Source organism: Guillardia theta, assembly GCF_000315625.1.
Source record: "Guillardia theta CCMP2712 unplaced genomic scaffold GUITHscaffold_23, whole genome shotgun sequence".
NCBI classification, from domain to species: Eukaryota; class Cryptophyceae; order Pyrenomonadales; family Geminigeraceae; genus Guillardia; species Guillardia theta.
In genome coordinates this window covers 266,055-294,011 of record NW_005434651.1, presented here as the reverse complement: position 1 = coordinate 294,011, position 27,957 = coordinate 266,055, and the positions used below count along the sequence as shown (strand labels likewise).

Here is a 27,957-nt window from a genome sequence, read left to right as displayed (position 1 = left end):
CTCTGTTACCCTAACCCTACCTTATCCTTATCCCCTCTACCTTATTCCACCACATCCTCCTCCACCACCACCTCCTCCTGCTCCTCATCGTCATCGTCATCATCATCGTCATCGTCGTCGTCGTCGTCGTCGTCGTCGTCGTCGTCATCATCATCATCATCATCATCATCATCATCATCAACATCAACATCAACATCTCAAAATCATCATCAAAATCATCATCAAAATCATCATCAAAATCATCAACCTCCTCCTCCTCCTCCTCCTCCTCCTCCTCCTCCTCCTCCTCCTCCTCCTCCATCCATCCATGTTTCCTCAAACAGCTCGGCTCTAAGAGAGGTGATCGTGCTCCCTCCTTTTTTTTTCGTGTAAAAGTTCCTGAGGATCTTTTTTTAAAAGTGCTGAAGTGGCTCATAACCAATGATACATATTTCTTTAGAGGCTATCATAGGTGGGGGTAGTCAATCACCCGTGCTTGATGGTCTTACTGGATATAAAAATATGGGGTAGTGATTGGACAAAGGTGGGTACTGCTAGAGGTGGTTGGTGGATGTATCTCAGAGGAGCTTCGAAATGGGGCTGCGGGCGGGTTGGGGTACAATTAAGGATTTGAGTAGGTGGGGGTGGTTTCTTCAATAGATCTGCAATATTCTACTGCAGCACGAGAGCGTGCTTCGTAGAAATTTACAGCGTGTGGACAATAAATGAAGGATAATCGTGTAATATTTATAGGAAATATATTGACATCTGAAGCAGAATATTGAAATTTATAGGAGGAGGGTTGGCGATTTTTGGGACGGTATTGCGACAATGGCAGGCAGGCAAGGACGGGAAGGAGGACGAGGAGGACGAGGAAGGCAACGCATGCAGCATACAACAGCCTCTATTCACACCCTCCTCCTCCTCCTCCTCCTCTTCCCCTTCCACGCTGAACAGTCTCCTTGTCTAGTGTCAGGGATGTGCCAACATAGTCCGTGCAGCGGGTGGCGTTTGAGGTGCGAAATTCAAGGGCCGAAAGAAGGTGCAGAGGCAGCAGAAGTTGAAAGTCATCCTCTTCTCTGCTTCATGACAGGGCTTAAGGTTCGTGGCATTCCCAAGTCTTGCTCTCCCAGCATGGCCCCTCGCTCCAGGATGAGATCCTGCCAAGAGGGCGTGCGGTCACTTTCAGCGTCTGGCAGCCAGCGGCGGGATGGAGGGATGAACGAGTTGGAGCGAGCAAGGGAGGCTCTTGCAGGAATCATAGCAAAGAGGAGGGACAATCAAGCAGCGTATTCCTTCAATCAGGATGCAGCCGCTCCGTCCTCGTTGACCCGTCCAGAATCACTCGGGGACCGCATGGCAAAGTCGATGTCGAAGGAGTTCAAGTGGCTCTCGGAGGCGAACGCGGTGGAGAACTTCCGCTGGACAGAAGAGGATGAGAGCGAGGACAAGGCCATGCATGATGTGCCGGAAACTCGCGATCAGGACAACCGCCCTGAGGTCCAGGAGTGGAAGCCCATGAACGGGCAACAAGTTGAGGAGTTTGAGGATGTAAGAGTGAAGGACGAGATGCCGCCTTCGGGGTCAGACGATGCAGCTCGCGCCATGCTGGAGGCAGATGGCGACATCGCCGAGGAGGGCGAGGAGGGCAACCGGCTCGAGACGGGCATGTTCGAGCTCAAGTACGACCAGGGGAGCGTGTGGATACCCGGGGATGACCCGCTGACGAGGACCAAGGGCTATCTGCTCAACCGCGTGTTCCCTGGGTTGAAGCTGGACGCGCATCAGATGCTGGATGACTACCTCAGCAGGCTGAACGGAGAGAGTTCGCAAGCTCAGCTCCTGCATGAGTTTCGCAGGGAGATCGGGATGGACACGCCCGACCAAGAGGAGGAGGAGGAGGAGGCTGATCCCTTCGCCAAGGCCTTCAAGGGGATGGAGCTGTCGGTGCCTCTTCTGTCTGAAAAGGGGCTGAAACAGAGCAGGGGGAAGGAGTCTGAGCTCGTGGAGGAGCACAAGGCGATGAAGCTAGGGGAAGCAAGCCCCGAGATGAGCTTGCAGACAACCAAGGAGCAGGTGAAGCAACCAGGAGAGGCAGTGAAATCAAAGGGGGCGGATGTGAAACTTGATGTGCCAAGAGCAGTTGAGGTCCACGAAGACGTGAAAGCAACGGATGTTGTGGTGTTGTCGGCAAGTTTGCTGGCGGGGCGCGAAGGCGAGGCTCAAGAGCTTGAAACTTCCTACGACATGAGGGTTGTGTTTGCTAATGAGAAGACTATCGGAATACGAACGACATGGAGCGACGGATTTGAGGTGACGCCCCTCCAGATCCTTGCCAATCTTGGCCCCTCTTTCCCTTGCAACCTCCTCCTCCTCCTCCTCCTCCTCCTCCTCCTCCTCCTCCTCCTCGTACTACGCTTTCTTCGCTTCGCCCTCCTGGAACTAATTTCATCCAGGTCGTGGAGGAGGTGGACTTGCGTACGGGGAAAATATTTGAGATTCAGGAAGAGGAGTTGGGAGATGAAGGTGTGGAGACTCGAGGGCTTGAAGTGACCGACGGGGTAGAGAGAAAAGAGCACCAGCAGCAGGCGCCGAAGCCCTCCGCTGGCGAGGAGGGAGGAGCTGTTAGGGAGGAGGAAGAGGTGAAGGAGGGGATGCTCGTTCGAGTGACCTCCAAGTCTTCGCGCTACCGCAACCTCGTCGGGCTCATCGTCGCTGTCGTCGGGAACGGCAAGAGAGTTCGCGTGCAGTTTGCGGGGCTGAGGCAAACAGCCCTGCTTCAGGTCACAACAGCTTGAGATGTCCGATGACTTGATGCTGACGAGACTGGCAGAAAACTTCGATCCAAGCGGTGAAGCTCGAGGAGGATTGAATGGCAGAAAGTTAGGAGAGTAGAGCAATCCCTCTTTCTCCCGTCCTTCCCTTCCACCCCCTCACCCCTCCCCCTTCCCCCCGTCTCCTTCCCTGCTTTTCTTCTCCCTATCCTCTCCTCCCTCCTTTCCTTGTGTAAACTGGTCACTCCCTCATGTATAAGAGAATTCTTTCATACTGTACAAAGTAAAAATTGGCTTCAGCTCTAAATTGAACTCCAATCTAATCTAATCTAATCTGATCTAATCTAATCTAATGTAGTCGAGGGTTTGACCTAAGCTCTGTCCCTCTCGAAGGGCACAACGGCATTCGTCGCGTCATCATCTTTGTTGCTCTCTGCGATTTCGGTCCAAGCAGAAGCGATAGGCGTCAGCTTCTCCTCCGCCTCCTGCGTCTGTTTGTCTGCAACCTCCTCGTCCACCTGAGGGAGAGAGTAGCTGGACAGCAAGTCCACCTCACCCCCAGCTGCTTCTTCAGGCTCTACCTTGTTGCCGTCTTTGATCTCCTGCAAGAGCATCAGTCAGCTGACATCTCGCAAGTGCGTTGACGCAACTCACCTCTAAGATCTTCCTGATGTTCGTCTTGTACCGCCCTGCTATCTTTGACTTCCTCCTCTGTCTGCCGCTCGCGTCAACCACTCCATGGTGTGAAGCTGCTGCTCCCTCCTGCTCTTCTCCTCTTCCTCCCTCCCCTCCTCCCTCCTCCGACAGCTGCTGCACCAGCACGTTCGCCGTGAAACCAGAGCTACCAGCTCGAGTCACGAGGATCTCGGGCATGTCTTCATCCTCCTCCATCGCTGCCGTCGTGTCCTCGTCCCTTTGAGTCTCGGAAGGAGCATCGGCAGGGGTCGAGGAGTCCTCAGTTGGGGCGACTTTGGACTTGTTCTTGTCTCGCACGTACCTCCTGTACCTCTTCAAGGCCAAGAGCACGGCGAAGAGGGTCACAGCGCTGCACGTGTAGATCACGATCCACATGGTGCTCTCATTCGAAGACGAGCTGCTCCCCGACGGCACTGCTGTCTTGTCCACCCCTGGCGGTGTCGATGCTGCTCCTCCTGCTCCTGCTCCTGCTGCTCCTGCTCCCCCTGCTCCTGCTCCCCCTGCTCCTGCTCCTGCTCCTGCTATCGGAGTAGTGCTGACAGGAGAAAGCTGCACCTCTGTCATGTTCCCTTGCTTCCCGACTTCCAACTTGACCACGGAGACCTGGATGCCGACCTGCTGAAAGATGGAGCTGAAGCCAGAGGCTCCCACACCCTCCACCAGCTGCTGGAAGGAAACCGCGAACTGAGGAGAAAGAGGAATCACTGCCCACTCCAAGACGACGACAGCGTGCAGACTTCGCTTGTAGTTGTGCAGAGCTCGAACCCATGCCGTCGCCATGTCCTTCAAGGTCAACAACGAGGAGGGCATTCCAAGGTCTTTCGCTATCAAAATTTTGAGCTGGTTCAGCACAGCATCTGTGAGCTGAGTGGTCGAGACGCCAGAGAAGCTCAGGCGCAGCAGCAGCTCCGTGGTTGGGAGAACGTGGAAGGACTGCTCGGCAAACTCGCTGGCATGCCCATCGATGCAGGCGACTGCCTTGAGAGTCGTGTTGGTCGTGATGTACACGGTGACGTCAGCAAGCTGCGTTGGGAGCGCCGACGACCAGGTGGAGTTGAGTGATGTCTGCACGAGACACGTTGGAGTTACCGAGTCAACTGTCCAGTTGATGTAGGCTTGCGATGCATTGCAGCGGATCCTAACGGCGACGTAACCGACGTACTGGGAGTCGCCGTTGGACTCCTGAGTGACAGTGAAGGTCGGGGTCGGCACGGAGGAGAGAGGGGACAAGGGTTGAAGCTCGACAGGCGGCAGCAGCGTGAAGGAGGTCAGGTGGTTGCAAGCGCAAGTCACCGTCCCAACGTTGACTCGCTCCACCCGACAGCCGATCCCTGAGTACCCGCTGCCGTTCCAGTATACGCAGAGGTAGCTATCGCTCGCCGTGAGGACGGGGAGGTCGAAGAGGATGGGAGCACTCAGGTTCCTGACCTTCAAGGGGACCAGGTCCTGCGAGAGGGAGAGGGAAAGAGAAACCAGCGGCGACACCGGCCGCCAGGGCTCCATGTCTACAGCATTGCTCATCACGTCGCTATGCACATCAATGACCACGTTGTCTCCTAGCTGGAGGCTCTGCTGGAGGTTATCGGGAAACGCGAACTCCCCTGTAAGGCCGACGGTGGAAGCGAATTTGTCGACGTTCTTGGCGTACATCCTGGTGATCTTGTACTGGGAGGTGTTGGTGGAGATGGTGATGGGAGATTCTCCGGGCCACAACGAGGCTGACTGCAACTTCATGAGCTTGTACATCGCTTGCTCAAAGCTATTCATGACCGACGCGGCCACCCACGTCTGATTGGCAGCCTGCGCCTGTAAGATCTGAAAGAGCGACGAGTAGAGCGACAGAGCTGATTCACCGCAGACGAACTGGGTTTTGACTGAGAACAGGGTCTTGGAGTCGATCATCGTCTTGACTAGTGAGGTAACTTTGGTGATGTCTTCCGAAGATAGGGAAGGGATTTGTTTCAGAAGGTTCTTTCCGATGTTCAAAGCTTGGCAAGCAGTCGCAGGGTCAAAGAAGGCAATGTTGGCTGCGCTGACTAGGCTGGAGATCAGAGTCTCCGTGGACTTGAGCCACGAGCTGTAGTCAAGGATCCCTGAGTCCAACTCCAACGAGGCTTGTTCCGAACCAGCTCCGATGAGCAGTGAGCTCTCGTCCCACTGGCCTCGTCGAATGGCTGAGGTGATCATGCCTCCCAGCTTCGTCCAGTCCAGGCCCGTCTGGTTGGACAACAACCTTCTTCCTCTTTCCCTTCCATTCGACACACGGACTCTCTTCCAGCTGGTGACGGATCCTATCCTGCCTGGCGCTCTTACCATGCTGTTCTCGGAGCCCAGGGCGTCTTTCAGCTGCACCAGCAGCAACATCGTTCCCGCCTTGATGCATGGGATGTCGTTGTAGGAGGCGGTGGAGTAAGCCTGCCAGTCGGTTTCTGTCCCCTCGTTGTAAGAAACCCCGAAGCGATACTGCAGAGGTTCGTTGCTGCTCGCCCATCCGCTGCAGTAGAACCTGACGGTTTCAAATGGAGAGAAGGAGACGGTTCCTGCTGAGCCCGCCTGACAAGCTCCTGCCGCGTCATCATACACGCACACCTCACAGGCCCCACCATACGGAGGCTGCAGGACCGACATGGACAGGAACGCGCGGCCCACGAAGCCGTTGGCCGAGCAAGTGAGCGAGAGGCTGTAAGAGACTGCGGGAAGGAAGTAGTCGGAGGCAACGATGAACGTCGGTCCCTGAGCTCCCATCGGGAAGTTGGACGTGTCGTTGCCTATGGGCACGCTGACTGAATCCGCCATCATGGCCCACTGGTAGGAGGAGGATGCCGGGTCGCAGGCGCCCGAGAAGAGCTTTCGTCCCACGCTGGCGACATAAAGAGAGCCATCGGCTCCTCTGGTGCCTCCCTGGAAGTCGATGCTGGCGGTGGGGATGGGCTCCTCGTAGAGGGTGACTGGCATCGAGAAGGACGTGGGGATGCGGTTGGGCAGGCTCACTGTGACGTTGAAGATGTACTCCATGCCCGCCAGCACCGGCAACGTGCCAGGCGCGATGGTGACGATGGAGGACGAGGGGAGGCTGAGCACGTTGTTGTTCGAATCTCTGCAGCCTTGCGCGGAGAAACCATCCCAAACCGAGCAAGTCCAGGAGAAGACGAGGCCAGAAGCTGCTGTAGAGCTCTGATCAGGATCTCGTGACGACGACGCGTCCAAGACCAAGTTGCGAAGGGATGACGACTGGATGTGCGAGCCTCCCGAGATGAGAGCGACGAGCTGCTGGTTGCGAACGTCGACAGTGATGGAGCCCTTGGCAGTTCTAGAGGCATCTACCGTCATGCTCGCTGTGAACTCGAAGACGTAAGAGCTGCCGGCTTTAAGCACTCCAGCAGGGATGTAGAGCTGGGGCAGAGATGAGTTGAAGTATTGGGGATCAACTGACGGCCCTGCCGTCTGACCCCACGCAAATTGAAAGCCAGACTGCTCTACCGGGCAGGAGGAGAACTGAATCTCAGCCAAGACCTTGACATCTGCATTCTGAGTGGTGGAGATGTAGGGCGGTGAGAAAGAGATGACGGGAGACGGAGCTCGTCGCTTCAATACCCTCAGCGTGACGGGTTTTGAAACGGTTCCCAAGAAGTCAGTGGCGGTTACCGACAATACGTAGGTCTTGTCGAACACTTGCAGCTCTGGAGTTCCGGCCGTGAACGTCAGGTTACTGCTCGTAACTCCCGAGATGGCAGACTTGAGCGCATCGTCGTTGCTGCAGTCCCAGCTGAAGAGCACAGGCCGCTGACTTGAAGCCTCGGCTTGCAGCTGCAAAGGTGAGCAGGCGTCGACGGTGGAAGGACCTTTGAGGGAGACGGAGAGCGCAACTGGAAATGCTGGAGCCTTCACAGTCGAGGACAAGAGCCTGTTGGATTCGAATTCGTAAATCGGCGCGAGAGCTCCGTCCTGAAACCTCAAGACCGAGCCTGGGACAACAGAAGCTGTGCTGTCGAGACTGATCTGCAGCTGACTTGAAGTCGTCCACGAGCATTGAGCGCTGCCTCCAAGAGATCTCATGGTCTCGTCGAGCAGAGGGCAAGAGCTGCTGCCACTGGCGTCTACCACCCTCACAGCCTGCGGAGATGCGTCAACACTCTTCAGTCATTCCAACTCAGCACAGACCTGATCGAATAAGACGGATATCGATATCCCCTTGGAATCGAACGAGGCGCTTGTGACCTCTGGCGCCTTCCAGTAGCTGTAGGTCGTCGTGGCTTTGGTCGAAGAATCAGCTCGGAGAGCAACTGACAGGTCCACCGAGCTCCTTCCGTTGGAAAAGGGGCAGTTGGAGCATGTCGGGGGTTGAACCTCCAACACTGCGTCTGTCATGTTGAAGCTCAAGAGGCGGAGTGAAGTTGCCTGCAAGACGCCTGTCAGAGTCTATGTGGTCAGCCACAACGTGCATACCTGCACGTAGCCGAAAGTGACGACGATCGAATCGACGAAACTGAGTCCTCCTTGGGAATACGGGAAGTTTGTCAATCGGACCTTGACGGGCCCTGGGCCTGTGTAACTGCCAGCACAAATGGAGTAGACGTCCTCGTAGCAGGAGATCAAGATCTGACTGTTGAAGAGCTTGATTTGGAACGGAATGTTGACGGTCAAGCCGAGATTGTTCAACGTCAGTTCACCCGAAAGCTGTCCTGACATGCTCAACTTGGGCATCTTGAACTCGAGCTCCAAACGCGAGCCATCCGATGCGGCGAAAGCGACCCGTTGAAACTGCAGGTACGCCACGTTGTTCAAAGAAGCCGACGCTGACGCCCCCGAGGCAAACTCTTGATTGTCAACCACAAACGTGACGACGCCCTTCCCGTTCGAGTCTGCTTCTGACACGAGAGGGGAGGAAGAGTCGCCGCATCGACGATACAGCATGCAAGCGTCGCCAGTGTTACAGACAGCACACCAAAGTATGGATGAAATGGCTGGTGATGGTTTGACGTACTGGAATGTTGTGGTTGCAACTCTGTTAGATCGGATGGCTGAGGATTGCAAGGAGTTTCGGAAGGCGAAAGACACAACCTTGTCTCCGCTTGACCTCGGCGGCACTCGCACGGTAACTATGTAGTGATCCGACGCGCTTTGAATGTCCGCAACGTAGCAGGAGGTGCTGATACACTCCATGCCGTCAAACAGAACCACCAGGTCTTCGGGTCCATTCAGAGGTGGAAAGTTTGAAAGTTTGAACCTTGCACTCCGGCCATCGGCTGATTTGGTTTTGCCGTTCACAGTAGCCACGTTAGGACGAACCCAATCAATGGAAGGAAGCTGAAAGTACTGGAAAGTGAAGGACTGCTGAGAAAGTGCGGAGATAGAGGAGATGGAGCAACTGACTACTCCGACGTTGGGGGCAGTAGGAGCAACAGCAACAACTCTAACAGCAGGAAACACCTGCTGGTAGAACGTGGGCTGTACGCTCACAATATTAGCTGTTGAGCCCCCCACTGTAATGGCAAGCTGCTCTGGAAGTGTTGCGTCAAACCCAACGGCAACGACGGTGATCTGCGACCCTCCACTCTGAGGTCCATCGATAGGGGAGATGGTAACGCTGGGCGGGACCAAGCTGACCTGGAAGGCAACCGAATTCTGCAAAGAAAAGTCAAAGGCAAGAAAAACCATGGAGAGAGTTTTCATCAGCCTACCGTTGATGAGGAGAGCGAACAGCTGATTGTCCCAGGAAACTTGAACAAGGGAAGAGTGGCAACAATGATAGTCTTTCCTTGAGACACCCTCACGCTTTTCAACGTTCCGTTTTTCCCGTCACAGACAAACAAGGACTGGTAAGCTTCTTGCACGCAGTCAACACATGCAGCCGAGGGAAAGTTGTCGAGATAGATCTCCACATCTCGACTTTGCCCCAGGTAGAAAGATGTTGGCTGATACAGAAGAAGCTTGGAAGATGTGTTCGCCTTGAACGCAACAGTTGTGTTGATGTTGATTCGACTGTCGGTAAGGGAACGTATGCTCAGGATGTTGTTTCCAATCTTACAGGACGGGATTGCGCTGAGACCCAATTTCACGGTTGCAACGAGGCCTTGCGACTGGAACAGATTGACCGTCATCGGGTATTGATCCACATACACAATGAGGTCCGTCGATCGCACAAGCGGAGGGAGATTTTTGATACCAAGAACGAAATTATTTGAGACTGAGCAATCTATCTCTTCAGGAGAGATGGAGCTGACGGTTGGGGTAGGATCATCGATAACCAGAACTTTGAAAGTTGCTTCGTTCTGACCAGCACTTGAAGTCTCAAACACCCTCACTTGCAAGTATCCCATCGGCCATTGACCGTTTTGAATGGGAGACACTTTCAGGGCTGCCACAGTGCCATCAGAAGTGGAGCTGACGATCGAGCTCGCGATGATTCTCACGTCGAAGTCCTGCAAGACGAACGAAACCCTCGACTTGTTGAAGGGAAAGTCAAGCTTGGGGAAGTTCTTCAACGAGACGAGGACATCGAGATCCATGGAACGTGCTACCTCACGAGCAGACACAGACAGCACCGTCAGCGGTCCACTCCCGACATAAGTGAAGGTAAAGGATGCAGACCTTACAGCTCCTCCTGTTGACTTGACCGTGATCACTACTGACCTCTTGCTGCCGTCATATGACGGTGTCGATATGTAGATGACCTTGTTGCTGTAGTCCAGCCTGTCTACGCTGATGAATTGATTGTTGCATGTCACGAAGATGTCTGATGTATCCATCGCGTTGAGGGACTGCAGCTGAATCTTCACAGAGGTTCCTCCAGCTTCTGGTCCTGAAGACGGCGAGGCGGAGAGTATGCTCAAGTCCGGAATGTCATGCGACGCGATGCAGAATTGCAAGCTACATGTCTGACCTACTCAAGTCTGTGAGTAAGAGCACAAGGTCAGGGCAGGAACAAGCTCACCCGATATCGGTCTATCTAGCAGAGAGAGAGCGTCGCTGGTCAACGCGAACGAGTTGCAGTACGAGTCCCAATTGCAGGACTCTTGCGACGAGATCGCCGTGGTCAACTGGAACTTGGCCAGGTTGCTAGTGATGATGAGGGACTTTGACCCTGCGGTGAGACCAGAGCTGAGCTGGACTTGGAAGGAAGTTCGATTGCAGTCGATAGCAGACGGAGAACACGAGGAGACATCTCGGATCGAAAGCAGGCTGACCATATTGCCGTCATACATGGCCGTTACGTCAGTAGTCTTCAGCCCCTGAGGGCAGTTGGCGCACAGCACCGAAACCAAGACATCGACTGCGACAGCTCTTCCCCATAGGAAGAAGGAGGTCGGCAATGCAACTGGATCGATGCCGAGCAAGCGGACAGAAGTCTGCGAAAACAAAGTCAGAGGAAGAAGAGCCTGGGAGCTCTAGACATCTCACCGGGTCGTAAATGTCAATGGTAAAGGTCAAGATGACTGCAGAAACAGGTTGAAACTGCAGCTCGACCGTGTGTTGTCCAGGCATCAAATTCTGAGGCAAGGTCACAGAGATCTGAACGCTTGCTGCATCAATCCGCTGCGTTGAAGAAACTGATGAAGGAAACCTCGTGCCGCCTCCATCGATCACAGTCACAGTCATGCTCGCTACATCATATCCGCTTGGAAAGTTGCCCAAGATGATTGGAGGAACCAACGAGTTTTTGTTCGGGCATGAGACAGGCACCGGGGGAACGAGAGCTACTTGCGCTTCGCTGATTTGATTGAAGTCAAATGTCACGGCATCCACGCACGGCAGAGGGCATGTGCTAGGAAACACTGTGACTAGAACACTTCCCGGCTGTGTCTGTGGAGTGACGAAGCTGAGCACAGTCTTGACAGGCGTGGATGAAGCATCCACTGTCACAGCTGTGTCGTCGAGGAGGTTTCCTGCAAAACTGACTGAAACCTGAGATGGAAACGGGAAGTACATGATCTGAAGATACACTTCTACTCCTCCGCTAGACTTTCCTTGGGATGGAAGTACAGATCCTGACACGACCAAGGGTGAAGTAGCGACGTAAGTGTATTGAAGGGTGAGGTCAACCGGTCCCAAGATGGAGACGTCAAAGACGTTGGAAGCGAGCCCATTCAGATTCACTGCTGGGGTCTTGATCGACAACTTCGTCTCTTGATCGTTGGAGTACAACAGGAAGACGGTGCCGAAAGCAAAGATTTGCCCGGAGCTGTCAGTGAAAGTCACCGAAACATCATTTGCGCTGCCAATTGTAGGATAGCGATATACAATGACGTCTACGAAGTCACCGCCAACATCTGGACCCTGAGCATCGGTCAAAATCTCGACTGTCGGCTGGATATCGTCGTAGTAAGAAAGTGAGAAGCAGACGAATCCAGAGCCGCATTCCTGCAAGCAGCTCTGCCTCGAACAACATGAAGTCGAACATGACTGACTAGTTGGCAAGCCTGTCGTAGAGACAAACCCCAACACCGATGATGCCGAGTCACTTGGCGGCACAATGATGATGAAAGCTCCAGAATTTGCAATTTGGTCTACGGAAGAATGTACAATCGTAACAAGACTATCCTGCAAAAAAACCTGCCAAGACGTCAATTTCAATTACTCTTTTGCAGTCCAAACGCACCTTTGCGGAGTACTGAGCGGATGCGACCACGTTCTCTGCGACGATTCGTATCTAGGAATCAACAAGTAAACAAACAGCAATCTGGTTGATGATTGATGTACCTGGCTTGCTTTTGACATGGGGACGTTCAACCCTCCCATGGCTCTTGACGACAATACAGGTGAAGAATCCAACAACTCAATCTTAACAATCTTGGGTTCAGACAAAGCCACAAAGCTGAACGGAGAAGAGACAAAACTGTGGCACTCAAGTCAAAAACATAAACTGGTCAATAACGATGCACTTGCCTGTTTGAATAGAGAGCATGTTTCACCTTCATGTTTGCCAAACCTGTTTGTGCTTGATTCTGATTTGGCGACTGGAAGTCTATTTGCACGTTTGGCAGGTCAGAAGTGGCTTGAGCCTTCAGTTCCAATCGCTGCACCGCAGTACTCAACATTGTGCCGTCATTCATCAGAAATTGTATGACGAAGTCCGAGGGCGAAGAGACAGGAGGAAAATTCTGAATAAGCACCCTGATGTTTGAAGAAGTTTCCACATATGCTTCTGTCGGGAACAATTTGAGGATCGCGGGCAATGGTGCAACAGCGTACTCAAACTGAGTCGGGAAAGCTATCTTCCACTGCTTGATAGGTGACAAGATGAAAAGAGACAGTAGAATTGTTTTGGGATAATTAGTTGAAGGAATATCAACTTTCACTAAACTCTTCTTTGTGCTCTTGTCAAGGACTTGAATCGATTTTGCCGAAACATTCTTCCCAAAGTCAACAAGGACGGAGGTGATGTTCTGATCCAAGTTGTCGACTTCGATGGCCATTTCAGTTCCTCCATAAAATCTGCACGATTGAGGATTAAAATTGCTCACTACTGGGTTCAAGTCTGTCCGCACTGAAACTTGAAACTCTAGAATCTTCTTGTTACAAACCCCGAGGTTGCAACCAATCACTGTCAGATTGTGCTCTTGAGCCAAATTTGCGATGAGGATGAAATTCACCATCAAAAGATTCTCCCCACCAGAGATGACTCGGTTGAAAACCACTGAAGATGTGGTTGCGTTTAGGGTGGACAACACTTTGATCTGTGTGATGTTGGTGTAGATACCATAATCATTGATGGCCGCCATCATCTTGGTGGATCGAGCCGAATAAACCCAGGAAGGAATGACGTAGCTCAGCGTGATTGCTTGTTGTACAACGCATGGTGTGCTCAAAGCGATCATGAAGTTCGGCTGTCTAGTTGCCCAGACCTTCACGTTTCCTGAACTATATTGTGTAGCGTCATATGGAAACTGCATGAAAGTATTCGACAAGTCTGACATGACCATGAAATTTGGGATTGTGCTGGCACTGACGTTAGTGTTCTGAGCAAACGATAACGCAACTTCGCTTGGACCACTCACAACCCTAAAATTCTTGAGTTTTACTTGGACGATTTCTTGCTTCGTACATTGATTTTCTCGTTTGAATGAGTCGACAAGAGGCGGAGTCGTCGGGATTGCTTGGCATTGCAGAACTAAAGAATTCGAAACCTTCTGAGCCGCCTTTACAGAAACGCTGACTGGTCCAGGTTGACATGCTGGTAATATAAAGGTGATTTTCCCTACGATCGAGCCAACTGATCCAACAGTAAAGCTGCTGTAGTTCAACAAGACGCTATTCAAGCTGCCCTGCACGTTCACGTAGAACTCGTTTTGAGGGATAGACGACGGAAGTTTGCTCAGGAAAATTGTGACCATCTGCCCGCCATCAGAGTAACTCCATGTTGGGCTTGTATAGGAGATCTCGGGCTTGTTCGTATCGATGTAAGTGAAAGGGATCGCCACAGCGTTCTGAGAAGAGAAAGATGATCTGATAATGATCGAAGTGACTCCTTCTTTGGATGCTTGTGGGACCTGTGCATGTAGCATTACGATTAAAATCTAAATGATGATCCGTACCTGAAACTCAATCTGAGTTTCCGAAGAATCCGACAGGATCAACAGGGGCCAAATTCGGACGTCCATCTGCACGACCAAGTCTTTCACCTGAGTTCTCGTTAATAAGCAAGCAAGAGATAGATCGTAACCTCACAGTGTAAACGATAGGAAAGTTCGACAAGCTTGCTCGTACAGTACATCCTCCTTCCAAACTGCAACTGAGCGAGTTTGAGTCTGTGGATATGCTGTTGACCTTGATCGGGTCATTCAAGTTGTCAGGCACGTATGTGAAGTTTGCAGAGATGCTAAAATTGAAATTGTTTCCAAAAGATATTGTAATCAAAGCGCGCGTTTGTTTGGTCACGTTCAGTTGTGGTGTCTTGAGGACCATTATCATATAATCTTTCATGACAGAAGCATCCGTCATGAGTTCATTCTGGACGTATTGTTCCGAGGTCGTGATAACGTTCTTGTACTTCGAAAACAGGGTCCGAGTCGTGTTGGTCATGTTGTTCCAAACATTAGATGAGACCATGATCTGGTTGTAGGTGCTGTCTTGATTGATCCAGCTTTGAAGAGGGATCAACCAGAAACTCGTGACGGGAACAGAATCAGAGCCAACCCTGACTTCCGGAAGAATCTGATATCCTTGCGAAGTGAACGCTCCAATCTTTGTGATTCCCATGACGACGAAAGTTCCTCCTCGAGAAGGACCTTCACTCGGCAAGTAGTCTACGACGGCAGGGGTGAATCCTTGTCGGAATTCTAGTAGGACTTTGCTTTGACCGGATGGAAAGTCTGAGGTCGTTACCTCCCCAACCCTTTCTGACTGATAGAACACAACTACACTCAAAGGGATCCTGTCGCCTGCCTGCAAAGCTTCGATCGCGAAATTCACAAGGACCGAATCCCCAACGTTCTGAAACGTGCAATTGTACTCCCTCTCTACAATGAGTTGGAGATTGTCAAAGGACCACCCATACTTCGGTCTGAGGTTCTTGATTTGGAACGAAATCACGTGAGACTTTCCGGTTTGTAGCCAAAACTTCGAGACACCATCGATGGCAAAGGAGGAGTACACGATGTAAGGTGAAGGAGGAAGAATGTAGTTCCAGGTACTATTTAGCTTTCCTCCTGGGTATTTGACCACTAACTCCAAGTCTCCAGCTTTTGACGTGGGCAATTCAGGGAGAAGGACGTCAATAGAGACCTTTGTTCCAAGGATCACCCAGCCGTTGACTTTACAGTTTACACCTGCGAGGGAAATGTTGAGAGAGATTGCACTTGTGGCACCGTTGATGACCATGCTTATTGACTGACCGGCAGATCCAGGGTTAATCATGCCGGAGTTTGGTGAGACAGATACTATGCTCATGCCAACGAACAGGAAAGAAATGTCACTTGCGACAGCAAGGTTTCCTGATATGTACATCACGATGTCGGCAACTCCCTCTTTAGCAGCCACAGGCACAAAAATGGAGAGTACGAACAAATCATAAGAGTTGGAAGTTCCCGCGGTCTGTTTAGTGAGAGTGAAGTATTGAGATTGCCTATACACACCATCCGATCGAAAGAAAACTTGGATTGTTGAGATGCTTGCGGTGTACAGATTGTACAGTCCAGCAGAATACCTGGTCCTTGGCCCCAGAAAATCCCTCAACTGGATATTCACAAAATAACCTCCCGCCATCTCTCCCGAAGACGGACTGATGCTTTCAAAGACGATCTGGGGGTACCCTGTATTGATCTCAATGGGTAAAGCCACTCTTTTCCATGGATTCTGCTTAATAGATACTTGCAAGTTTCCCTTCACCGAGTTTGCGAATGCTGAGAACAAAACTTGACTGCCAAGGATTCGACTAAGGTGGATGGTGAAAAAAGCAGATCTCAGGTCAAATGCCCAGTCCGTGGCATTAAGTGAGATTGTCAGGTTGGGGATGACAAGAGAGATAGCCAATTCCTCCCAAGACAGTTGGAGTGGCAAGCTTGTCAGTATCAAACTCAAGTCCTTTGTCACCTGATCTCCTGACCACACATCAAAAGTCCTTGTGGTTGAATTACGCAGAATGAAGTAGACTGGGACAGATGACGGTGAAAAGATAACTGGCAGGATGTTAAAGTCCGACTTCGACGTCTCGCAATCAACCGCAGGGCCGAGCTCATTTACTGGGCACACCATGAAGAAGTAAGTTCCTGGGTTCTTCAACGAAGTATTTGTAAAGGAGTACTGGAATTGACCATCAGCGGTCAAAAGAAACTGCAGATCCAGACACTTTCTCCACACCACACATCGCTCGCTCATGTCTGCACAAGTAGCTGCTGTGATCTGAAAACAGGTCAGCGGCATTGCCTCATCTCCATACCCAGTGTCAGCAGGAAGACTCCATGTCAATAGGACATGAACGGCATCAGTCTCTCTCGTTGACAATCCAATGGTAGAATTGGGCTTCCCCGCAACTCGAAAGTTGTATGGAAATGACCATGGCCCTATGATAATGCTGCCAAACAAAATCAAAACAAGATTCTAAGTAAAAGTGAAAAAACAACATTCATGCAAGGAAAAGACAAGTATTACACACCTGTAAATCGCCCTTGCTCTGATGGACACGTTCTGCCCTCTGATGAGCAAAATTTTACGAGATGAATTTTTCACGAAGAATTCAGACTCTCTATAGTTCAACCACGAGATAAGGAAAGTGAAGGTGTAGTCCGAGGTTTGAGTCTCACTGTGTGGATTGATTTCAGTGAAGGAGACGCAATCTGACTCATTCACGTCTGCAATTGCACGGCAAAGTTCGAATTCATATTCAGTGATGTGCTGTGATCCGCTGTTGTTGCTTTCAGGGGGAAGAAGGTGCACAAGAAGAATTGATTCGGATGCTGTTGAGCTGAAGTTGAACTGAAGAGAGCTAATGAAAGGTAAAGATACATCAATCGCAAAAGTGCCCGCAAACTTGACTGACTGCGGAGAACTGGATCCAACGAGGTTCTTTGCTTGAACTGAAACGCTGTAAAAGCTCTTCCAGCTTGTCAGCCTTAAATCTATAATACAAGATCCGTTCGAGCAATCCCTAGGACTGACGGAAAGCTCTGAAGGCACACAAGCATCTGTTTTACACTCTACAATGGTGACAACAAAAGAAAAATTGAATTGGTTCGAAATTCCACTATAGCTGTCTTCAATCCATCCATGAGTCCACACCACTTCGACAATGGCGAAGTCTTTCTTGTATGACATCAAGGTAGACGGTGGCGGCGGTGATGCCACGAAGTAAATCGTCAAGTTTCGCGGTTGTGATGTCAGAGAGTCGTTTGCAGCCATCAGACCATCGTCAGTCAAGGTCACCAACACAACCACCTTGGCATCAAGACCCTTGAAGTTCTGTAGAATGAGGGTTCCATTGGGAGTCAGCGTCAGAGAAAGGTTATCCCACCTTGAAGCAGACACAAGGTCGAAGCTCAGCGTCTGATCCGCCTCGTTGAGTGCTCCGGAGCTGATATTGAACACCACACGTGCCATTGTCATGTAATTGGAGTTAGATGGAATGACTAGGACGGGTTGAATGCTAAAGTAAGGCATGTCATTCACCGAAAGAACGAGTACAGTCAACAACCGGGGAAGTGAAATGTTTTGTCCACCATTGTCAGTTCCACCATTGTCCATCAACGAAACATTCCATATTGTGTCACCAGAGTAATCATCGGCTGGCCATAATTGCAGAGTACCGTTAGAAAACAACATTGGCACAAGTTTGAAGTGTGAAGCATCACTGAACTTCCAAGGAGACATCACGAAATATACCTGCTGCCACTGCTCATTGAGAGGTCCAGCACTGATATTGGTGGCAAAGTGTGAGATTTGAGTAAGACCAGAGTCCTCAAGTATGGAGACCGAGGATGGCATATCAAATGCAGGGGCATCATTGACTGGAACGACGTGGATATCCAATTCAAATAGCGTCGTGGTGTAATTATGCTGATCAGCCGAGATCTGGACAATCCATTTAGAGTCTCCATTCAGGAATGCAATCGTGTCTACAGTCAGGAGGCCGTTGCTGTCCAATACAGGAAAATTTCGGAACATCTGAAGTGACCCACCACCAAAACTGATGGAAACTTTCCATGAAACACCAAATGCCTCCAGTCCTTTGATGAATTGAGGCTGTAGGACAGTAAGCCTAAACAATTCGTCGTGCGGAAGCTCAAGCAGTTTGAGGGAACTAAAGTAATCGTTGTCTTGTTTAGCTGTACTAAGGAACTGAGTCCAATTGAAGAATGAAGAACCTGATGGAGTTGTTTCAAGCAAAAACTGCATAGCACTCGTCACATTTGACGACGTTGATGACACGTTGAACGACTCTGTCGAGCTTGGCGCTGGCGTACTCGCCTGGGTCGTAGACGACGCTCCTGTCGTCGTGTACAGCTTGCTGTCTATCGCAGTCGTCGTCGACGTTGATGACACGTTGGATAGCTCTGTCGAGCTCGGCACTGGCGTGCTAGTCGACGACTCCCACGTCGCTGATGTCTCGATGCCTGCGCTTGAAGTATTTCCGACAAGATAGCCGTCAACACTTGTCTGCCAAGACGGCGTGCTTGGCGCTGGCGTACTCGCCTGGGTCGTAGACGACGCTCCTCCCTCGCCTGCCCCCGTCGTCGTGTACAGCTTGCTGTCTATCGCAGTCGTCGTCGACGTTGATGACACGTTGGATAGCTCTGTCGAGATCGGCTCTGTCGAGCTCGGCGCTGGCGTACTCGCCTGGGTCGTAGACGACGCTCCTGTCGTCGTGTACAGCTTGCTGTCTATCGCAGTCGTCGTCGACGTTGATGACACGTTGAACGACTCTGTCGAGCTCGGCACTGCCGTGCTTGGCGCTGGCGTACTCGCCTGGGTCGTAGACGACGTTCCTGTCGTCGTGTACAGCTTGCTGTCTATCGCAGTCGTCGTCGACGTTGATGACACGTTGGATAGCTCTGTCGAGCTCGGCACTGGCGTGCTAGTCGACGACTCCCACGTCGCTGATGTCTCGATGCCTGCGCTTGAAGTATTTCCGACAAGATAGCCGTCAACACTTGTCTGCCAAGAAGGCATGCTTGGCGCTGGCGTACTCGCCTGGGTCGTAGACGACGTTCCTGTCGTCGTGTACAGCTTGCTGTCTATCGCAGTCGTCGTCGACGTTGATGACACGTTGGATAGCTCTGTCGAGCTCGGCACTGCCGTGCTTGGCGCTGGCGTACTCGCCTGGGTCGTAGACGACGTTCCTGTCGTCGTGTACAGCTTGCTGTCTATCGCAGTCGTCGTCGACGTTGATGACACGTTGTACGACTCTGTCGAGCTCGGCACTGGCGTGCTAGTCGATGACTCCCACGTCGCTGATGTCTCGATGCCTGCGCTTGAAGTATTTCCGACAAGATAGCCGTCAACACTTGTCTGCCAAGACGGCGTGCTTGGCGCTGGCGTACTCGCCTGGGTCGTGGACGACGCTCCTCCCTCGCCTGCCCCCGTCGTCGTGTACAGCTTGCTGTCTATCGCAGTCGTCGTCGACGTTGATGACACGTTGGATAGCTCTGTCGAGCTCGGCACTGGCGTGCTAGTCGACGACTCCCACGTCGCTGATGTCTCGATGCCTACACTTGAAGTATTTCCGACAAGATAGCCGTCAACACTTGTCTGCCAAGACGGCGTGCTTGGCGCTGGCGTACTCGCCTGGGTCGTGGACGACGCTCCTCCCTCGCCTGCCCCCGTCGTCGTGTACAGCTTGCTGTCTATCGCAGTCGTCGTCGACGTTGATGACACGTTGTACGACTCTGTCGAGCTCGGCACTGGCGTGCTAGTCGATGACTCCCACGTCGCTGATGTCTCGATGCCTGCGCTTGAAGTATTTCCGACAAGATAGCCGTCAACACTTGTCTGCCAAGACGGCGTGCTTGGCGCTGGCGTACTCGCCTGGGTCGTAGACGACGCTCCTCCCTCGCCTGCCCCCGTCGTCGTGTACAGCTTGCTGTCTATCGCAGTCGTCGTCGACGTTGATGACACGTTGGATAGCTCTGTCGAGCTCGGCACTGGCGTGCTAGTCGATGACTCCCACGTCGCTGATGTCTCGATGCCTGCGCTTGAAGTATTTCCGACAAGATAGCCGTCAACACTTGTCTGCCAAGACGGCGTGCTTGGCGCTGGCGTACTCGCCTGGGTCGTGGACGACGCTCCTCCCTCGCCTGCCCCAGTCGTCGTGTCTAAGTTCGTCGTCGAACTTACTATCTGTGAGATCCACGTGGCAGTTGATTCCAGTCCTGGGAAAGATGCGTTTGATAGAATAAATGAATGATTCGTTGTGCCAAACAAATCCATAAAATTGGAACCATTAGAAGATGACATGGATGAACCATATATAGGCGTGCTTGAAAAATCCATTGTGGTACCTGTCACAGCAACATCCAAAAAGGAGAAGACAAATTGAACAAGGGCACAGAACAAAACATTCCAAACCAACCCTCAAGGCATATGCACTCCCCGTCCCACCCGCCGCACCGCCCGTGCCCCGAGCACGTCGCGTTCGCGCTGCACGACTCGTTGCACCCCTGCCCGTACTCTCCCGCCCTGCACGCTAGGCAGCCCGGCCCCCCGTGCTCCCCGTCGCACCCTCCGCTTCCCGCTCCCGTCGCCTCTCCGCACCGCGCCCCGCCCCACCCCTCAAGGCATATGCACTCCCCGTCCCACCCGCCGCACCGCCCGTGCCCCGAGCACGTCGCGTTCGCGCTGCACGACTCGTTGCACCCCTGCCCGTACTCTCCCGCCCTGCACGCTAGGCAGCCCGGCCCCCCGTGCTCCCCGTCGCACCCTCCGCTTCCCGCTCCCGTCGCCTCTCCGCACCGCGCCCCGCCCCACCCCTCAAGGCATATGCACTCCCCGTCCCACCCGCTGCACCGTCCATGTCCAGTACAGTTCACCTCGGGGGAACAGGTTTGTTGGCAGGATAGACCAAAGTTATTTGTTTCACATGCGATCTGATTCAGGTTTAAGTTTTCTTCCTTTTGTTCTGTCAACATATGTTGGGTTGCAATAGCTATGGAAGAATTGTCTGACTTTTGTGTACAATTTACGTTTGTCTGATTTGTTATGTTCGTGCAGGATGCCGTTAATATGTACATGCTGATCAATAATATCATAGTTTTTTGGTCTGATCGTATTATTGAAGCTCGTTTTCTCAATGTTTTTTGAGAAGTATGGTACTCCTGAAATCCACATGAATTCTTGACAGAAGCATTCATGATTTATTTCTTGCTCTTCAGCAACTCTCAACTGCAATATTGTATCGCACGTATGTTGATGTCTGATATGAATTTCTCTCAACACCACTATCCTCCGTTCTTTTCTCTTGCCTTCGCTTCTGATGGATCGAGCATTTCCTTCTTTCCCTTCACCAGCTCGGGAGGGCTACCCTACCCCCTGTTCCTCGCAATCCATGTTGGCTTCCACCTAGTACCTTTCAATTTACTTGAAAGTACCCCTACTCGGCAAAGTGAACAGTTGCTGGTGATTAACCCCTACCCTCCCATCAGCATCTGCTGGTAACTGACCCCTACCCTCCCATCAGCATCTGCTGGTAACTGACCCCTACCCTCCCATCAGCTGCTGGTTACTTATATTATTTTATCTTCGTTGACCCCTACCCTCTAGTTTTCATCACCCCTACCTTGTTCAAAAGATTCTCCCTTCCTTGTGGTGCCCTACCCATTGAAATACTGTGAGTTGCTGGGTAACAGACCCCTCCTCATGGAGTATCACTTGAACACCCCTACTGCTTTGACTACCCACCCCTTAATCGACACCATGAAGATCATCTCTGTTGGAGATGCTCCTCGCAAGGTACTTTTATTCCATTCAAAGGGTGGGTAGTAGCAGACTTCGCACGGGTGTAAGAGACCGCAAAAGGTTTGTAAATGATCAGGTAGGGGTCCAACAGAACCGGGTACAGAGAGCGAGTTTTTGCGGCCGCCTCGTCTTTTTACTCAAAAGTCAGTACGAGGACAATGGCATGCGAGTTGAGTAAAACAGGATCGGATGATCACTTACGGTAGTACCGTAGGCTTCGCAGCCGGGCCCGGGGACCAGTGACTCCGTGAGCCTCCGACGGAAGGGGCCGCGCCGGGGAGCTCGCGGGTTGCGGCTGGCAGTGCCGCATCGGTTGAAGATCTAAGTTCAAGGCAAGGCTTTGACCGTCACGCGGCGGGACGGGACGGCGGGACCCCCCGGGGGCCCGAGATCACTGATCTCAGGGCCGGGACTCACGGCGGTGGGCCCGGCAGGGCGGCCCGGCCCGGGGGCCACCGTGACTGCCAGCCTGAGAGTGAGTCACACTGGTCGTGACTCCCGTCGCCGCCGCCGCCGCGCCCGGCCCGGGCCGGCCCGGCCCCCGCCGCTGGGAACGGCGGCGAGTCTGAGTCCCTAAAATCAGGCCCCCAGTTTACTCAGCAATTCAAACGGGCGGCGGGCCGCCGTGACTAACTTCAGTCGGCGGGCGCTACTGATGGCATCGTTTCCGGAGTCCCCGCCTCCTCAGTGACACGCTTCGCTACACCGTGCATTGAATCGGAACTTTGGCAAGCCTGAAGTTTGAAGTATTAACAGGCTGTTCAAGTTGGTGACTATGCGTTGGCCCGGACTCCTGATTATACCTTCGGAGTTCAGTTTCTGATTCTGATCAGACTTTGACTAATGCCGGGTCACCGTTTCCATAACCAGCCGCGAGCGGCGCGGCGGCACTGCCTCAGGGCACCTCACGGTCAAGGCTTTGACCCGGCCGCCAGGGCAGCGGCGTCAGTGCCCGGCCCGGGCCGCCCGGGAGCCTGCCCCCGGCGCCGTGCCCCGGCCCGTTACTAAGTTACGGTAAAGTACGGCCCAGCCTCACTAGAGACGGTTCAGAAGTTGAAGGCACGGCCCTACCCCACTCTTCAAGTGCCTCCGATCCCTGGTGTACACTACCCCTCCCCAGTACCCCCGGCACCGGGTGACTAGGAGTCTGGCAGCATCATCGTTGCCTCGCTTCTCATGTTCCTTGCCAGGACCGATAAGCTTCGAAGCTCTCGCGCCTGGTGGCTGCTGCTGCTGTTGTAGCTCCTCTTTCCTTTGCAGTGCCACTGCTCGTCCTTCTCACAAGTTCCTCCTGCAGTTCCTTTGAAGTTTACTCATTCAGCTGCCGTACCCCTCCCACTCGTTCCTCTGCGTTGCCCCAGCTGCCCGCTGCCGCTGCCATAGTGTGCCCTGCCCACACTGCTGCTCTCCCTCCACTCATCATCGTAGATATGTCCAGAATATTGTATATTGTTATTCCTCTCGCAAATCAGATTGATGTTGTTTCTTGCCTCTCTGTGAGTGTCTCGTTCACGCCAAGCAAAACATGTGAGAATGTTCATAGATTGCTCCGTGTGATGTCCTACCTGTCTGGGTTCTAGACCTTTTGAGACATCTTGATTATCGTTTGACCTTGGTTTCACTTCTAAACGAGGCATAACAGCTTCTTTTGTTTCTCAAGGTATCAGATGTCGAATTATTTGAACTCTTCGGTGGGCGGACAGGCGGCCAATGCCTATGGCGCGTGACTCTTGCTCTCCTGGTACACAACAAAACTGATTTTTTCCTTTAGATAAGACAAGCATGGACATAGATGCGAAGTTCCTTCGCGAAAATGAAATACTTGAGCTGCAGGTAAGGACAATCGCGCGATTGTCTTGGGATCTAAATCTTTGAAGCATGAGCTGAAGAATAGCCGGCATGAGGAGGAGAGACTCAAGATTTCAATTTCGGTTGGAGTGAGCCAATTTGGTTCTTACTAAACTGTTGCAAGATGCAAGAAGGCGCGATTCACCGCAATCAGCAACAGCTGCAAGAGTTCAGGTTTTCGATGGCTTTGTCTTTGGCTGGGTTTGATTTCTGCGTTTTGTGCATATAATTGTTCAGGCTCTACATGTCCAAAAGAGACGCCCAGATCAGGGACATATTGCAAGCAGAGAATCGTCGCTTTCAGGTAAAATGTCTGTGGAACACTTTTCTTATTTGACAACCCGGCTAGAATGTCCTTGAGGAGTACAAAGAGCGATTTGCTCGTGAACGTGCAAGGTTACAGGAAGCCATCCAGACTTCAAGCAAGTGCATTCGTGTTGTCTCTGAGATTTTGCCAGAATGCCTGGGTAAATTTTTCATTCTGCTGCGTTTTACAATGCTAAACGTCTTTGATAGCTGCAGAAAAAGAATTATTTGAAACCCCCATCGAAAGCATTCCCAGACAATCCGTCAATCTCCCAGCATGGACAACTTCTCTCAGGTTCTTTTCGTTGAACATGCGACGTCGGTTCACGACCTTTGAAGCATGGATGATTACAGCCTAGGGGGTTCACTTGGAGGCTCTATGCTCTCTGAGAAGGTATGCCCAGACAGTGATGTCAACTTGGCCAATGACGTGGTTGTAGGCGAGCAGGAGTGAAACTATGTTCACTTGAGACCTTATGTCAGTCCCGGAGTGATCTGAAGCTTGAACTCTTCCATAGGCTCAGACTCCTTGGAAGGGCCACTGAAAGAATGGACCAAAGTTTTAATATTTAAAAGGGAGGATAACACCTACATGAATAGAATAGCGCCTTCTGTGCGTTACAATGAAGTCATTCATTCATCCAGCTTTGAAGGGTTCTCCCTCAACGTGGATGAAAACTCCTTCGTCTGTTGGTAGAGGGTGGAGATTTCTTCTGTTGAATTCGTTATCCTGTGAAATGAATGAATAAAATAGACTTACGGCTTCTTCGGAGCAGACTAACCATGGTTTTCTTTCTTCAGAATACTTTCTTTGGATATCTGCCACTAGGTCTTGAAATCTTTGCAACATATCAATTTTCATGTGAACAACCCCTCTCAGCCATTACAACCTTTCATGCTCTGCATTCCATTTCTGTTGGAAGCTTTCTTCCTGTTGGACATAAGCCTCCTTCATCCTAGCGATTCACAATCAGGATGTCAATCGTTTCTGATCCTTCGAGCTTTGAACAGCTCTCACATCTTGAGTTCGTCGTGACTTGCTTGAGATGCTTGTTCGAGTTGTTGTCTATCATCGATTCATGATCAGAACGATTCAGGGAAACGAACATCAATCACAGGTAAGTTGCCAGGTTCTGTCGTTCCTTCATGGACTTTTGAAGTTCAGACTTGAGCCTGACAAAGAATAAAATCGCTGATGAAGTATTCATCTTTCAATACCTTGCGATCTCCTCCTCCTGCTTGGAGATCAATTCGGCTGCATCTGAACTCATCCCTGAGCGCAACTACGCATATCAGCAACCTTCGTGCCATGATGAATATGATTCAAATGCAATAAAGAAACAAAATGTTGACGAAGACATATCAACTCAACTATTGTGAAACTATTGAATCAGATGGGAAAGAAAACGAGCATTGAGATCACGAGGAAGCAAGAGGAGCATGAAGATGATATGGGAGGAGGAGGATCATGACGATAATGGGAGACGGAGACGGGGACGGGATCAGGTAGGAGGTTGGCTGGTCGGGAGATGGCATGGTGGTGGCGGGGCGGGTTCAGATTCATTAACCAACACTTCCAAAGTTTGTGAAAGCAAAGAATAAGGTTTGGACATTCAAAGTTTGAACATCAAAGTTTCTAAGTTTCGGCTTGGTGGCTATGGATGACCAGGTCGGCGATGGTAGCGCTGGCTGCAGTGGCCGGGCTGAGCTGGTGGAACATGGCGATGTTTGCACACCTTTCCTCGAGCATGCTGCATCGATCATCGTCCCTGGACGCCAGAGCACTCCGATCGCTCTCGGAGACTGCGAGAATGCAGGGGATCCTTCGCAGGATGACGAAGGAGATGGAAGGTAGCCGGTGGCCGGAAGGGCTACGAGGAGGAGGAGATGTAAATACCGATAACGCCCTGGTTGGTGGCTCAACTCTGAATCGGGTTGGAGGATCAGCAAGATTGGGAAAGATAGAAGGAGGGGGGGGGAGGAGGGGGAAGTGGAAGCAACTTTAACGTCGTGGCTGATCAACCAGCGCTGGATCAAGAGGAAAGGCTGACAGGAGGAAGGGAAGATAGGAGCGCTCATGAATACCTTGCTACCGACTCAGCTCATCATGCAATAAGTCAGATTCGTATGTCAGAAGCGCCAGGGAACGCAACTAGAGCGATGACAGCTACTCTGTTTGTGTCCAACCCTCGTGGACAGCAGCTCCTCAAAGATCTCCCTATAGCTGTAGTGGCCTACAACAGAGAGATGTATTTGCGAAGGTTAGGCCGTGAGGGGATAGCTTTCTTGGAGCTCTTGACCTGAGTGGTAGGTGCCTGACGTCGTTGCTGTCTGTGCGAGGTGTCAAACGCTCGAGCATCACGGTCTATCAAGATGGCTTCGAAGCATCGACTTCTCAGGTAAGGACCAAGGTTTTTCATGGATGGGTTGACGACCGAGCTGCAGGCTGCCACCTCCATGGGCGTCGCGATAAAGCATCATGTCAGAAAAGGTTCCGAGAGGTCTTGCTTTCGTCGGTCGTGAATTCTTCTCTTGCAGAGCTGAAAGAATCTGCCGCCTACATTGCAGACCATTACAAGTTCGTTCTGAGTGATGTCTTTGCCGACGAGTCAGTGCAGTGAGTGACTTGTCTTGCGAATCCAGATAACCTTCAACCCTGAACCTCTACATCCCTCCTTGCGTAGGTTCTGCATTGTCGTAGAGGAAGACATGGTCTTCGCCCCTGATTTCCTGGAATTCTTCCTTCTGTATGCACCAGGAAAGTGAAAGAGAAGGAAAACAGTTGTCCTCAGCATGACCTTATTGTAGTGATGAAAAAAGACGCCACCGTCTACTGCGTCTCAGCCTACAACGACAATGGCTTCGAGACGCTTGCCCTGGACTCCAGTCAAGTCTATCGGACTGAATGGTTCATCGGGCTGGGCTGGCTGGCCCTGCGGGAGATCGTGACGCATGAATGGCTTCCACACTGGCCGGGTAAGTTTCTTTGCCAGTACGCTCGGATGGATGATGTTGGTCATCAGAGACTCACTGGGATCATTGGCTGCGTGAAGATGAACAGAGGAAGGGCAGAGAATGTCTGTTTCCAGAGGTTACATACGATCCTCCTCCTCCTCCTCCTCCTCCTCCTCCTCCGCGGTCTAAAGGTACATCAGGTTCCGCGGGATTTTCACATTGGTGAACGCGGAGCCAACATGGATGCCATGCACTATCGCCGATATGACAGGTTGCCATTCCGTCCTTGCGAGGAATTTGGCTCGAGTCTTGATCAAGGACACTAGCTAACGTCGAAGTTTGCAGCCGACTGAAGCTGAACGACCTGCCGGATCACATCCAGATGGTATCGCACGCATTGATATTGTGATGTTAGTGAATGGGTCGGAGGTCTCGCCGGAGAGCCTCTTGCTGGGCAACTACGAGGAGATGCTGGGCAACATGCTCGCTGCGTCTCATGTCGTCCGGAATCTCAAGGAGCTCGATCTCATAACCGAGTATCAATCTTGCTCCCAGCCCTGGGTCAGATACTCCCTGGCTATCTGAGAGTGAGAGAGGCTGATGCTGCTGCTTCAGGTGGTGTACTATGAAGGCGGTCTGTCGAATCACACCCTCAACTCTCAAGGTCACATCACTTCGTCCACCCCCTGGTACTCTGACCCCACGCGCTCTCTCGCTGATCGGGCGGCAGGAAACCGATATCAAACTTCTTCGGCCTTTGGCATGAGCCCAGGCGAGGGATCCACAGGTCAGTGCGGACCCGCCCCCTTTCCCTCCCACCCCATGCGAGGCGCATTGCAGTGATGGTTGCGATGAGAGCAGGGGACTGCATCGTTTTCACTTCCGGAACAAGTGCGTCTTGCTGGTAGACGCCTTCTCTGTTTATGCTCGGAACCACATGCCGCGCGAGTACGTAACCTCTCCTTGCTTTCCCCAGTCTGACTAGCACCCCTCCTGTACAGCCTTGTTCCATTCA

The 27,957-nt window shown here is 51.9% G+C and overlaps 4 protein-coding genes across 4 annotated transcripts; 3 read left to right on the top strand and 1 right to left on the bottom strand.

Moving 5' to 3' along the window:
• Positions 1 to 864: 864 nt before the first annotated feature.
• On the top strand, positions 865 to 2,851 carry GUITHDRAFT_136986 (hypothetical protein; the record flags this gene model as incomplete). Its single annotated transcript, XM_005834949.1, has 3 exons — positions 865 to 2,292; positions 2,436 to 2,762; positions 2,813 to 2,851. 3 exons carry the CDS (start codon positions 865 to 867, stop codon positions 2,849 to 2,851), a joined length of 1,794 nt encoding a protein of 597 aa, XP_005835006.1.
• Positions 2,852 to 3,124: 273 nt separating this feature from the next.
• On the bottom strand, positions 3,125 to 21,007 carry GUITHDRAFT_136985 (hypothetical protein; the record flags this gene model as incomplete). Its single annotated transcript, XM_005834948.1, has 16 exons — positions 3,125 to 3,355; positions 3,408 to 7,562; positions 7,611 to 7,847; positions 7,896 to 9,074; positions 9,131 to 10,332; positions 10,384 to 10,798; positions 10,851 to 12,002; positions 12,049 to 12,099; positions 12,150 to 12,239; positions 12,362 to 13,939; positions 13,985 to 14,071; positions 14,118 to 16,461; positions 16,543 to 20,176; positions 20,217 to 20,251; positions 20,345 to 20,380; positions 20,490 to 21,007. The coding sequence occupies 16 exons, from the start codon at positions 21,005 to 21,007 to the stop codon at positions 3,125 to 3,127; spliced, it is 16,944 nt and encodes a 5,647-aa protein (XP_005835005.1).
• A 2,490-nt stretch (positions 21,008 to 23,497) lies between these two features.
• GUITHDRAFT_151911 (hypothetical protein) lies at positions 23,498 to 24,630 on the top strand (the record flags this gene model as incomplete). The annotated part of the gene is made up of 9 exons (XM_005834947.1): positions 23,498 to 23,552; positions 23,605 to 23,666; positions 23,711 to 23,764; positions 23,806 to 23,855; positions 23,919 to 23,985; positions 24,031 to 24,148; positions 24,198 to 24,282; positions 24,327 to 24,381; positions 24,428 to 24,630. The coding sequence occupies 9 exons, from the start codon at positions 23,501 to 23,503 to the stop codon at positions 24,455 to 24,457; spliced, it is 573 nt and encodes a 190-aa protein (XP_005835004.1). The 3' UTR covers positions 24,458 to 24,630.
• Positions 24,631 to 25,644: 1,014 nt separating this feature from the next.
• Positions 25,645 to 27,927, top strand: GUITHDRAFT_106107 (hypothetical protein; the record flags this gene model as incomplete). Its single annotated transcript, XM_005834946.1, has 11 exons — positions 25,645 to 25,838; positions 26,048 to 26,248; positions 26,299 to 26,386; positions 26,433 to 26,478; positions 26,526 to 26,604; positions 26,746 to 26,963; positions 27,011 to 27,078; positions 27,288 to 27,503; positions 27,558 to 27,631; positions 27,673 to 27,729; positions 27,804 to 27,927. 11 exons carry the CDS (start codon positions 25,645 to 25,647, stop codon positions 27,925 to 27,927), a joined length of 1,365 nt encoding a protein of 454 aa, XP_005835003.1.
• Positions 27,928 to 27,957: the final 30 nt, after the last annotated feature.